Below are 13,963 nucleotides of genomic sequence, written 5' to 3' on the forward strand. Positions count from 1 at the left end.
CTAGTACTTTGGCCACCTCATGAGAAGAGAAGACTCCCTGGAAAAGACCCTGATGCTGGGAAAGATGGAGGGCACAAGGAGAAGGGGACGACAGAGGACGAGATGGAGGGACAGTGTTCTCGAAGCTACCAGCATGAGTTTGACCAAACTGCGGGAGGCAGTGGGAGACAGGAGTGCCTGGCGTGCTCTGGTCCAGGGGGTCACAAAGAGGTGGACACAACTAAACGACTAAACAACAACAATAGAGATATAGATATATATGGAGCAATCAATTATTTAAGCGTACATTGGCAGTCCGATGTGCTTTACCACTTCACTGAGAACTGGCTACCTGTCTCCCACACCTCTCCATTGAACTGGCTGCTAGTGATATTTGTAATAATACTAATAATAATAATAATTTATTATTTGTACCCCGCCCATCTGGCTGGGTTTCCCCAGCCACTCTGGGCGGCTTCCAACAAAGATGAAAAATACACTAAAATGTCACATATTAAAAACTTCCCTGAACAGGGCTGCCTTCAGATGTCTTCTGAATGTCAGGTAGTTGTTTATCGCTTTGACATCTGATGGGAGGGCGTTCCACAGGGAAGGCGCCACTACCGAGAAGGCCCTCTGCCTGGTTCTCTGTAACTTGGCCTCTCGCAGTGAGGGAACCGCCAGAAGGCCCTCGGAGCTGGACCTCAGTGTCCGGACAGAACGATGGGGGTGGAGACGCTCCTTCAGATATACTGGACCGAGGCCGTTTAGGGCTTTAAAGGTCAGCACCAACACTTTGAATTGTGCTTGGAAACCTACTGGGAGCCAATGCAGGTCTTTCAAGACCGGTGTTATATGGTCTCGGCGGCCGCTCCCAGTCACCAGTCTAGCTGCCGCATTCTGGATTAGTTGTAGTTTCCGGGTTACCTTCAAAGGTAGCCCCACGTAGAGCGCATTGCAGTAGTCCAAGCGGGAGATAACCAGAGCATGCATCACTCTGGTGAGACAGTCTGCGGGCAGGGAGGGTCTCAGCCTATTTGTAGTTGGAGCACTCTTGATCTGGGCTCTTTCAACCGGAAGGAGGGCACCATAGGAAGAGGAAAGAGCAAAAACAACTGCCCCTGGCTGCTGTTTGAGGTTTAAGGCCCACCTGGTTCAGTGTCCTGTTCCCACGGTGGCCAGACAGCTGCCCCAAAGCAGGACCTTTTTAAAAAAACAATATGTATTTAATCATTTTTTCGATACAAACAACAACCGCAAAAGACACTACAACAGAACCCACAATAACAATAATAACAGAATTTGACAATTCAGATTTAAATACACCGATATACCTATGACTGCACCCTTTTAACAATATTTCCCCACTTCTCTCTCCTCCCCCCACTTCCCACCACCATCCGCCTTATCGCTTAAATATTCGTTCCAGATTTCTTCATATTTATCCATTCTTAATTTGCGTCGACATTCATTCATATGTAGCTAACCAGTCCATATTATCAATCCATGTGCTCATTGGAATCTTTTTGCGGCTCTTCCAATTCATCAAAACAAGTTCTCTCTTTTTCTTTTCTTCTAATATAGCACGGTACATCCATTTTATTTTTTTTGATCCCTTGAAATCTCCCACATTTCCGGAATATAATTTAGAATTAAATTAAATTCCCCTAAATAACAATTTCTTTTTTATTTACTGAGTGCCCCCTCCCTCTTCGGCACTTGTGATTCCTAGCAACTAGTATGGCCTCCTGGAAAATAAAAGGGGAAGAAATGGAGGCAGTGAGAGATTTTACTTTCTTGGGCTCCATGATCACTGGAGATGGGGACAGCAGTCACGAAATTAAAAGACACCTGCTTTTTGGGAGAAAAGCAGTGACAAACCTAGACAGCATCTTAAAAAGCAGAGACATCACCTTGCCAACAAAGGTCCGTATAGTTAAAGCTATGGTTTTCCCAGGAGTGATGTATGGAAGTGAGAGCTGCACCATAAAGAAGGCTGATCGCCGAAGAATTGATGCTTTTGAATTCTGGTGCTGGAGGAGACTCTTGAGAGTCCCATGGACTGCAAGAAGATCCAACCTCTCCATTCTGAAGGAAATCAGCCCTGAGTGCTCACTGGAAGGACAGATCCTGAAGCTGAGGCTCCAAGACTCTGGCCACCTCATGAGAAGAGAAGACTCCCTGGAAAAGACCCTGATGTTGGGAAAGATGGAGGGCACAAGGAGAAGGGGACGACAGAGGACGAGATGGTGGGACAGTGTTCTTGAAACTACCAGCATGAGTTTGACCAAACTGCGGGAGGCAGTGGAAGACAGGAGTGCTTGGCGTGCTCTGGTCCAGGGGGTCACGAAGAGTTGGACACGACTAAACGACTAAAGAACAACAACAGTATTTAAAGGCAGACCCTGTGATGGCTAGATAATGCAATCCTACCTTGCAAGGTTGCTGTCAGAATAAAGTGAGGCCACGACAGGTATACTCTTTTGAGAACATTGGATGAAGGATATGATATAAATGTGGCACGGAAACCAAGCGGCCATTCCCCCTGCTCCCCCCCCCAAAAAGAAATACAGGGGATGGCAGAGGGAGGGGTCTCAAGCTCTGAGTCTTCCTTACTTCCTTCTGCATCTTCTCTTTAAAACCTGTCCGTGTGAAGTCTGGCCAATAGCGCCTGTGGAAAAATAAAATAGCAACATTGGTGCAGAGGCGTTTAGCACAAAGACTCCTTTGTCATTGAGTGGCACAGCTTTATATTACTTCCCCAGCTAAAAACGAAAATAGGAAACTCTCTGCACACTTATTGGTTAACTTAAACAGTTTATCGCCTTCTATATAAACAGTCGTCCGGGATAAGAAATTAGGTTATTTGTTTGTTGCTTTTCATGCATTGCCTGAACACCAGCTTCTTGGTTTGGATATCTCATGATATGATGTTGAAGAAAATTAATAAAAATTAATGTAAGCTGTACTACCGCCGAGACCACATAACACCGGTCTTGAAAGATGTACGTTGGTTCCCAGTATGTTTCCGAGCAGAATTCAAAGTGTTGGGGCTGACCTTGAAAGCCCTAAACGGCCTCGGCCCAGTATACCTGAAGGAGCGTCTCCATCACAATCGTTCAGCCCAGATATCTGAGGTCCAGCTCTGAGGGCCTTCTGGCGGTTCCCTCCCTGCGAGATGTGAGGTTACAGGGAACCAAGCAGAGGGCCTTCTTGGTGGTGGCACCTGCCCTGTGGAACGCCCTCCCATTAGATGTCAAGGGCATAAACAACTATCTGACTTTTAGAAGACATCTGAAGGCAACTCTGTTTAGGGAAATTGTTAATGACTGATGTTTTAATGTATTTGTAGTCTTTTTTTGGAAGTTGCCCAGAGTGGCTGGGGAAACCCGGCCAGATGGGCGGGGTAGAAATAATAAGTTATTATTATTATTATTATTACTAAAAAAACATACACACTCTCCTTTTCTTGTCACCTGTAGAGGATTCTGGGACAGTCACCTTGAACCCCTGCTATGATGGCACACACTCATGCGACACAACAGCCCGCTGCCAGCCAGGGTCTGGTCTGGATTACAGCTGTGAGTGCTCTGCCGGATATTGGGGCGATGGCAAGGAATGTGCAGGTAAGCATTGCTGCTGTTACTTCAACCTTGACCTCCCACTTTCCCATCAAGGAGCTAAAGGCAACGCCCGTCATTCTCTGCGTCACAACGACTCTGTGAGGGAGACTGGGCTGAGGGATAGTGACTGCCACAAGGGCACCCAGTGAGCCTAAAAGGCCAAGTGGGGATTCCAAGAGTCAGGACAGATAATTAGAAGGATTTATGTAGTGCGGAGTTAAACTGTGGAACTCCTGGCCACTGGAGCATAGCTGTCAACGTTTTCCCTTTTTAAAGGGAAATTCCCTTATTCTGAATAGGATTCCTTGCAAGAAAAGGGAAACGTTGACAGCTATGCACTGGAGGCAGGCATGACCACCAAGCTAGAAGTACTGTAGTTAATTTGTGAATGTTCTCCCTATATAAAAATATATCAATCTATGCGTCTTACCATTACGCCAAGGAGCTGGGGGGGGGGTGTCGAAGGATGGGAACTTCTGCCCCCGCAGTTAGAGTGATTTGAAGCCAATCTGTGCGTGTTTAGCACGCTTAAGAGGTTAAGCCTTGGAACTTTGTTTTCCCTGGAAAACATCTGGATCTGTTTGGCTCTGGTGATGTTTTTGTAGCTGGATGGGGGATGAACGTCCTGGCCGGAATGAGCCATGGGGAGGGGGAGGCCGGGGGGGGGGGGCGGAGGGCTGGGGAGTTGGCGTCTGTGCAGCTGATAATGTGAAATGACGCCGGAACCGCCTGGAAGATTCGTCCCGAGCGTTTTTCTCCCCATTCATCCTGCCTCCCTCTCCTCCTCCTCAGATGTCAACGAATGCCAAGAGGGCCGCAGTAGGTGCAGCCCGGAGTCCGTCTGCGTCAACACGCCCGGCAGCTACCGGTGTGAGTGCCCCAGTGGATACCAGATCGCAGGGGACCGGGCCACTTGTGTAGGTAAGGGGCTAGTCCCTGGTGAGGAAGGCATGGCCTCAACGAGGGAGGCGCAAACTCCGAAATCTGGGCAGGAAGCGATGGGGAGAAGAAGGCATTGGGCGACTGGGGACAGTGGTATCCCTCGACTTAACCATGGTTGGCATTCTGCGCCATCAAAGATGCTCCTTTTGCCATTAAAGGGGGAAAAGAGAATTTGGAAGCTGCCTTATACAGTCATACCTCGTGTTGCGTTAGGTTCATGTTGCGTCTTTTCAGCTTGCGAACGATGGAAACCCGGAAGTGCATACTTCTGGGTTTTGCCGCACGAGCATGCGCAGAAGCGTTCTGCGCACTGTGCGTATGCACAAAAGCAATCTGCGTGCTTCGCGCATGCGCAGAAATGCTCAATCACACTGTGCACATGCGCAGAAGAGGCGGACTTTTGGGGTGCGAACGGCACCCCGGAATGGATCGTGTCCGCAACTAAAGGTACCACTGTACTTTTGTTCTTTGGCACTCCTGCTGGTGCCACATGATCCCCATTTTCTGCATTTGTCTGGATCGTTTAGTGTGTCAACTTTGGAACTGCCTGCCTGTTGAGACCGCGCAGGCGTCTTCCCTTTACTCTTTTCGGCGCCTGCTAAAAACATTCCTGCTGAGACAAGCTCCCCTCCCCCGGAAGCTTAGAAAGTTAATGTGGGTTTTAGTCTTTTCATTTTTGTATGTATGGCTGTACAGTGGTACCTCGGGCTACATACGCTTCAGGTTACAGACTCCGCTAACCCAGAAATATTACCTCGGGTTAAGAACTTTGCTTCAGGATGAGAACAGAAATCGTGCAGCGGCGGCAGGAGGCCCCATTAGCTAAAGTGGTGCTTCAGGTTAAGAACAGTTTCAGGTTAACAACGGACCTCTGGAACGAATTAAGTATGTAACCAGAGGTACCACTGTACAGTGGTACCTCGGGTTACATACGCTTCAGGTTACATACGCTTCAGGTTACAGCCTCCGCTAACCCAGAAATAGTGCTTCAGGTTAAGAACTTTGCTTCAGGTTGAGAACAGAAATTGTGCTACGGCGGCGCGGCAGCAGCAGGAGGCCCCATTAGCGAAAGTGGTGCTTCAGGTTAAGAACAGTTTCAGGTTAAGTACGGACCTCCGGAATGAATTAAGTACTTAATCTGAGGTACCACTGTAATTGTATTGATTTTCTGGTTTTATCTTTTTACAAACGGCATTGAGGGTTTTTTTTGTTTTGTTTTGTTTAACGAACAAGCGGTATATAATTTTTATGGAATGAATAATCCAGTTCAGTATTGGCTGCTCGGACTGGCAGCAGTTCTCTGGGAATTCTAGGAGACAAGGCCTCTGTCCCCATTGCTTGCTCTCTGGGTTCTTGCAAACTTGGTTTCTATCGCTGAGCTGCCAAGAAATCCTTTTAGTTAGGCTTGCTCAAGAGAGCCTCCTGACGGATCCTGCCCCATGTGGAGGGGGGCTGTCGTTTTGGATTTGCGTCGCAGGTTCCCGAAATGTCTCGAGCCAGACTGCCCAGCTGGAGTCCTCCTTTGACCCCTTATTTCATGTTCACTCGTGTGTCTTCTGCACAAGTCTTCTCTTGGCTTCAGTCTGGGGAGGAGCTGGTTTGCGTTGCTCTGGGTGGACAGTGCACGTCCGGGCTCTGTTTTGTCTCAGAAAAGGAACAGTTGCCTGCAGTTCTCCGGCTGTTTAGCTACCACCCCCCTTTCCGTTTTTCTGCAGTGGGATTTTCTCTGTTGGCACCTCTGTTGAATGCACCTGTAAATTAACTTTAAAGGTAAAGGGACCCCTGACCATTAGGTCCAGTCGTGGCCGACTCTGGGGTTGTGGCGCTCATCTCGCTTTATTGGCCGAGGGAGCCGGCTTACAGCTTCCGGGTCGTGTGGCCAGCATGACTAAGCCGCTTCTGGCGAACCAGAGCAGCGCATGGAAACGCCGTTTACCTTCCCGCTAGAGTGGTACCTATTTATCTACTTGCACTGGCATGCTTTTGAACTGCTAGGTGGGCAGGAGCAGGGCCCGAGCAACGGGAGCTCACTGCATCGCGGGGATTTGAACCGCCGACCATCTGATCAGCAAGTCCTAGGCTCTGTGGTTTAACCCACAGCGCCACCTGCGTCCCTAAAGTGCAAATTCACTTTATTGTGACGATTACTGTATTTTTTGCTCTATAAGGACACTTTCCCCCTCCTAAAAAGTAAGGGGAAATGTGTGTGCATCTTATGGAGAGAATGCAGGCTGCGCAGCTGTCGCTGAAGCCGGGAGAGCGAGAGGGATCGGTGCTTTCGCTGCGCAGCGACCCCTCTTGCTGTTCTGACTTTGCTTCGCTGGAGGGGCGCTGCACAGCTTTCCCTCTCTGCGCAGCGCCCCTTCAGCAAAACGGGAGGAGAAACTGAGCCCCTCCCATTTCTCTTTCCGCTTTGCTGGAGAGGCGCTGCGCAGAGAGGGAGAGAATATTTTTTTCTTGTTCTCCTCCTCTAAAACTAGGTGTGTCTTATGGTCGGGTGCGTCTTATAGAGCGAAAAATACGGTATTTGTATACCGTCCTCCGTCTGCAGATCTTAGGGCGTTCACAACACACAAAAAACAAGATAAAAAAAACATATAGCCACCCGTCTCTGAAAGTGGCCTTGAGCTCCGTCATAGAATCATAGACTTGTAGAGTTGGAAGGGACCCCAAGGGTCATCTAGTCCAACCCCCTGCAATGTAGGAATCTAAACTAAAGCACCCACGACAGATGGCCTCCTTGCTCTTCAGCATGGCAGTTATGGACTTTCTTTTTCCTCCACCCCAGGTGTGGCTGGCATGGTGAATTCCCCATCTTGTTGGACTCCAGCTCCCATCAGCCCTGACCATTGGTCTTGCTGGCTGGGGCTGATGGGAGTTGTAGTCTGACAGCTTCTGGAGGGTGCCAGGTTGGCTACTCCTGTTCAAACCCCTTTGCCCAGTTCTTTATTCCTGGAAATCACACGCTGATTTAGAACTTCAGCATCACCTGGTAGAGTAGCAGGTCCCGGATGAGCTATTTTTCTGCATGCAGGGAATGGTCAAAAGCGACTGCTCCCCGCAATGCCTGCCATCTGAAATGGTACAGGGCATTGTGAGACACCTCTGTCAGTGTCCTCTTCTCTGATATAGGTGCTTCTTCCGCCCACAAGAGAATCCCAGGGCCGCTTATAAATACTTAAAAATAAAATAAAATTCTGGGGCTGGATTCTGTAACCTGCATTTATTATGCAAATTGATAATCTCCGCATCGTTTACCTTAAGTTGCAATATTTTGCTATTTTTATCTTTCTTTTGCAGTTTTGGTTAATTGTGAGGAAAGGCTGAGGGAGCTATTTGGTGCAATGAGCGACTGGGCATTTTTTTGAGAAGGCTTTGAGCATGCACTTTCAGAGATAAGCTACCACCTTGATTGTTTCCCCACCCCCTAAGGATAGCAGAATTTCTCAGGAAGCTGAATTCCGCAGGCAATAACCATATTCTGTGAGACCTCTGTGCTCTTGTTTATTATGGTCTGCGCACAGTCCTCATCATTGCCTAACTTGCTTCTTGAGGGGGAAGTCTTGGGAATGTCAGCCTTTGCAGGCGGAACAAATACCACAATCTCTGGGACCTCTTTTTTCCCAGGCTTCTGCTGACATCAGTTGGAAAATTTGACTTTGGGGGTTTTTCCGGCATGGTATCAATTAACTCTCCATTTGCAGCTACAGCTAGCTGTGAAGGAAAGCATGCAGTGGAATGGTGTTAATCTGGAAAAGAAGGAAGCTTGGAGAATCTTTGTTGACTTCTCGGCTTCTGAGATTTTATTGGATACGGCACTCCTGAATTTGGCCATAAGGACTACAAACGTAACTTTTTAAAAGCAAAAATAAATGCTGAATTCAGCACCAGATTTCTATGCTTTTGCAACTGCGGAGAGCAGCCCTGTGGGATGTCCTGAAATCCTGAGAAAAGTTAGCACAGCAGCCTGGGGGACACACACACAAGGTTCCCTATCCTTTCACTCTGTTGCAGAGCAAACCGGAGCCAGATTCCTCTTGTGTGGTCCAATCGCATCGTACGCACATTTAACTTGCACAGTTTCAACCACATGCAGTGGAAATTCTGCCATTGAAATTGTGCTGGTCCCGGGGAGGGTTACCATGCGGCGTGGTCTGAGTCCGGTCCTAGGTCGAGGGTAAGGAGGCTGTCCGTCAAAGCTGAAGCGGGGTCCAAGGCGGGGAGTTGGGTGGGGTCAGGAACTCTGGCAGAAGAGCAGGACAGGGTGCAGGCAGGAACAGGTTACCAACGATGTTGCTCCCACAACCTGGGACTGGGGCTGGCCAGCTTTTATCTGCCCCGAGGCATAGGGCGGCCCCAATCCTCAGGTGACTCACCTCTCCTGGCCTGGAGGCGAGCACTCCTCCTGCAGGAACTTAGTTCCCTCCGCCTCTCTGCCCTGAGCCTCTGCAGCTCAGGAGAGGCTGGGGCGTCACCAGACCCAGAGGCAATCTCAGCTTCCTCTGACGGGGCTGAGAGTGGAGCACCTGCAGGCAATGGGTCCTCCATCACCATAGGAGCCAGAGCAGACTCAGCTGGTGCCTGCACCTGAGGATCCAGCACAGGTGAGGACCCTTCAGGCTCAGGCCCCAGCCCCGGCTCAGCCAGTCCTGGAGGCGGGGACTCCTGTGCAAGCTGGGATTCCTCAGGTTCAGCCTCTGAATCAGATTCCCAGGCCATCACAGAAATGCAAGCGAGGCAGAGATGTTTTAAGCCTTCCACCTTGCTTGGGGGTGAGCAAGGCCCTCTTGACGCGCCGGTTCTTGGGGTGCTCTCGAGATCCTGTGGGGTCGTCCCAGGTTCCCACGAGATCTCGTGTGAGCATCCCAAGCCGGTGCACTTAGCGGACTTTGCCCTCCTAGCAAGGCAGTCATATCCTCCAAGTCCCCGATTTTCCAGGGACGGTCCCGGAATTATGAAAGCCATACCAGCTTCTGATTTGATGCCCTGTTTTCCCCGCCAGTGCTGACAGCACTGAACTCGGGGAGACGGATGAGGCGGCACTTGTTCTTTTTATAAATGTATCTTTATTAAAGATTTTCTTGATTTACAAAGATATGTGCAATGTCTCTCTCTCATATTCCCCCCCCCCATGTAGCAGTTTTTTATTTTTTACAAATCAGTTTCATTTGCTGAGACATTAGGAAGAATAGGGGGAAAGAGGTGGGGGGGGGGGAGATGAGTGGGGGTGGGGTCGGGTGATGTTTCTATTTTACTTGCTACAGTGGTACCTCGGGTTACAGATGCTTCAGGTTACGGACGCTTCAGGTTACAGACTCCGCTAACCCAGAAATAGTACCTTGGGTTAAGAACTTTGCTTCAGGATGAGAACAGAAATCGCGCAGCGGCAGCAGCAGCAGCGGAAGGCCCCATTAGCTAAAGTGGTACCTCAGGTTAAGAACAGTTTCAGGTTAAGAACGGACCTCCAGAACGAATTAAGTACTTAACCCAAGGTACCACTGTATATGTAGGGTTTGGTGATAGCGTTGCTTGTGCAGGTTTTTTGCTATTCACTTAGAATCATAGAATCATAGAATCATAGAGTTGGAAGAAACCACAAGGGCCATCGAGTCCAACCCCCTGCCAAGCAGGAAACGCCATCAGAGCACTCCTGACATATGGTTGTCAAGCCTCTGCTTAAAGACCTCCAAAGGAGGAGACTCCACCACACTCCTTGGCAGCAAATTCCACTGTTGAACAGCTCTTACTGTCAGGAAGTTCTTCCTAATGTTTAGGTGGAATCTTCTTTCTTGTAGTTTGGATCCATTGCTCCGTGTCCGCGTCTCTGGAGCAGCAGAAAACAACCTTTCTCCCTCCTCTATGTGACATCCTTTTATATATTTGAACATGGCTATCATATCACCCCTTAACCTCCTCTTCTCCAGGCTAAACATGCCCAGCTCACTTGTGTTCCTTTGGTGGTGAGAGAGGTTGGAGTTGGCCTAGGGTGTGGTTGTTCATTTGTGGTTGGCTGTGGTGGTCTTTGTTTTCATGCGTGAGTGGGGTGGGTGTGTTTTGGATCAGGTTAGCCATATTGATTTGTATGCTGTTGGTGGATTTTTGTCGTTGTCTTGCTGGGCTGTGTATGTGATAAAAGGGAGCCATACCAGGGTGAAGGCGTCTTCTTCTATTTGTCCTCATGTCAGTTTCTGTTTATTGGTTAATTTTTCTAGTAAGGCTGTTTCCCATACTATTTGGTACCATTGGTCCATGCTTATTCCTCTTGTGTGCATGGTATCTGAAGAAGTGTGCATGCACATGAAAGCTCATACCAGTAACAAACTTAGTTGGTCCCTAAGGTGCTACTGGAAGGAATTTTTTTTTTATTTTGTTCTGAAATATCTGTTACTCAAATGAAATGGTGAAAGTTTATTCAAATGCTGCCAGTGAATCCAGTCCATTCTGTTGTTTCTGCAAATAAACTGTAAATGGTCCCCAGACTCTTTTGAAGTCCTTTTTGTCCTCTCATAGTTTGTCTGTTAGCTTAGCCAATTCTGCATAGTTCATCAGCTTTTCTTGCCATTGTTTCTTTGATGGTATTTCTTCCGTCTTCAAAAAGAAATAGCGGAAGAGAATTTTAAATTGTTAAAAAAAGCATATAGTATTTTATTAGAGTGGAAGAGGAAGAGGTTAAATCAGTTATGATTAAATGGGATGAGGATGTGGGACACAACATCTAATTTGAAAGTTGGGAAAAATTATGGAAAGTTGATATAAAATGTACAGATTGCATACTATTAAGAGAGAATTACATGAAAATGATGTATAGATGGTGTATCACACCAGTGAAAATGGCAAAGATGTTTAGGAAAGAAAATAACATATGTTGGAGATGTAAGGAAAAGGAAGGAACATTTTATCATATGTGGTCGGAATGCAAATGTATTTTAAAAATATTGGGAAATGATATACAATTAATTGAAAACAATGTTTAAAATGCATTTTGTTAAACACCTGACAACTTTTTGTTAGGTACAGTGGTGCCTCGCAAGACGAAATTAATCCGTTCCGCGAGTCTCTTCGTCTTGCGGTTTTTTTGTCTTGTGAAGCACGGCGCTTAGCGGCTATTAGAGGCTTAGTGGCTATTAACTATTAACGGCTTAACGGCTTAGTGGCTTTAAGAAAAAGGAAACAAACTCGCAAGAACTCGCAAGACGTTTCCTCTTGCGAAGCAAGCCCATAGGGAAATTCGTCTTGCGGAACGACTCAAGAAACGGAAAACTCTTTCGTCTTGCGCGTTTTTCGTCTTGCGAGGCATTTGTCTTGCGAGGCACCACTGTATCTCAAATCAAGAGCTACCAAAATAAAAATGGACATTATTTAGGTATGAGACAACAGCGGCAAGAATCTTGATTGCACAATAATAGCTGACTCCTGCTTTCATTCCTTTCCAGCCGTTGCCCCGCCATCCGACCCCTGCACAGACGGCACTCACACCTGCGCCCCTTCCAACCAGGCGCGATGCGTCTACCACGGAGGGGGTTCGTTCAGCTGTGTGTGCCTCACTGGTTACGCGGGCAATGGGCACAACTGCACAGGTAAGTGGAAGAAGAGGTTTGCCTTGGGCTTTGCCTTGTCCTTCCTCGGTGATTCCGAGACCAGCAGGAAATCGGTCTGGTCCTCTGGAACTCTCCCCCACTAGAGATTCAGCGGACGCTTTAAGAACCTGCTGGAAACTTTTCTTTCCCCCCAGGCCTATGCAGCTAATTAAGGATACATCCTCCCACATTGGTTAATGGATGTCCGTTTTGCTTTCATTATGGTTTTGTGCTTTTATTGCTAAAAACCACTTAGATATACTCACTGTGACACAGGAGTATGCAAACAAACCAATAAACAAAATAAAATGTTTCAGATGGCGCAGAACTGGAACGGCAACCACACTTGAGATTAGAATTACGACCTCGAATGATTAGGAAATCGATGATTTCAACACAATTCCGCTTAAACACGTTCTTGCAAAGTATCTCAGATTTGTAAAATCGACGACAATTCCCATCCTTCACGAATTTGCCAGAAAAATGACACATTGAGGTTTTGCTTATTTATATATTTATTTGGAAATACAGTGGTGCCTCACAAGACGAAAAGAATCCGTTCTGTGATTCTCTTCGTCTAGCGGTTTTTTCGTCTTGCGAAGCAAGCCCATTGACGGATTAGCGGATTAGCGGCTTTTAGCGGCTTATCTGCTGATCGGATCAGCTGATAAGCGGCTTAGCGGCTTAGAAAAGGGGGGGAGGGGAAAAAACCAGCAGGAACTCGCAAGACATTGTCGTCTTGCGAAGCAAGCCCATAGGAGATTCGTTTTGCGAAACACCTCCAAAACGGAAAACTCTTTCATCTAGCGAGTTTTCCGTCTTGCGAGGCATTCGTCTTGCGGGGCACCACTGTAGAAGCTCTCAGGTGATTAAACTGCAGGCAGAGCCCTAATAGTTCATGGCCACGGCGTTTGCGAAAAGCACATCCTGCATTTTTTCTCTTGTGTGTGAAAATGGTCTAAAAACCTGTTCCTTTTCCTATCAGTCTGAACGGGATGTGCTTTAAAAATGATGCCTCGTTCATCTCTCTCTCCCTACTCTAACTCATCATCACTTATTACCTTCTAAATAATATTAGTTTGAGAGTCCATTATTGCCTCTCGGACTTGACGTTTGAAACTTTGAGTCAGTTTCCCCCCTGTACCACTTTTGGAACAAGAGAGCATTTGTCACAGAGCCACGTCAGAGCAGGGCTTAGTGGATTTTCGGCTCTGGAGATTTTAGGGGCTCAAGATATTTCTTTCGCCTTTGCTTCTGACGCCAAACTCCCAGGAAGGGAACACCTGCCTTCTCAAGCATGTGTAAAATTTATATACTGACTATTTACCCACCCCCCCAAAGCACCAACCCAATAATAAAGGTAAAGGGACCCCTGACCATTAGGTCCAGTCGTGGCCGACTCTGGGGTTGGGGCGCTCATCTCGCTTTATTGGCTGAGGGAGCGGGTGTACAGCTTCCGGGTCATGTGGCCAGCATGACTAAGCCGCTTCTGGCGAACCAGAGCAGCGCACGGAAATGCCGTTTACCTTCCCGCCGGAGCGGAACCTATTTATCTACTTGCACTTTTGTGCTTTCGAACTGCTAGGTTGGCAGGAGCAGGGACCGAGCAATGGGAGCTCACCCCATCGCGGGGATTCGAACCGCCGACCTTCTGATCAGGAAGTCCTAGGCTCTGTGGTTTAACCCACAGCACCACCCGCATCCCAACCCAATAATACCCCCCCCCCAAAAAGAGCCACATTTTGAAGGGTATGGGATGTTGATCAGGTCAACCAAAAAAGGGAATGTTTTTGCCTGGCGCCTAAAGGTGTACAATGAAGGTGCCAGGCGAACTTCCCTGGG

General features: G+C 47.9%; 1 protein-coding gene across 1 annotated transcript in view; it reads left to right on the forward strand.

Moving 5' to 3' along the window:
* The window catches only part of NID2 (nidogen 2), an 80,714-nt gene that overhangs the window by 44,484 nt on the left and 22,267 nt on the right, over positions 1 to 13,963 (forward strand). The window contains exons 9-11 of the mRNA XM_083514156.1: positions 3,462 to 3,605; positions 4,395 to 4,523; positions 11,978 to 12,121. Coding sequence (XP_083370282.1) covers positions 3,462 to 3,605; positions 4,395 to 4,523; positions 11,978 to 12,121 — 417 coding nt within the window. The remainder of the gene's footprint in view (positions 1 to 3,461; positions 3,606 to 4,394; positions 4,524 to 11,977; positions 12,122 to 13,963) is intronic.

This window comes from Podarcis liolepis (assembly GCF_965112155.1).
Source record: "Podarcis liolepis genome assembly, chromosome: 1".
NCBI classification, from domain to species: Eukaryota; Metazoa; Chordata; class Lepidosauria; order Squamata; family Lacertidae; genus Podarcis; species Podarcis liolepis.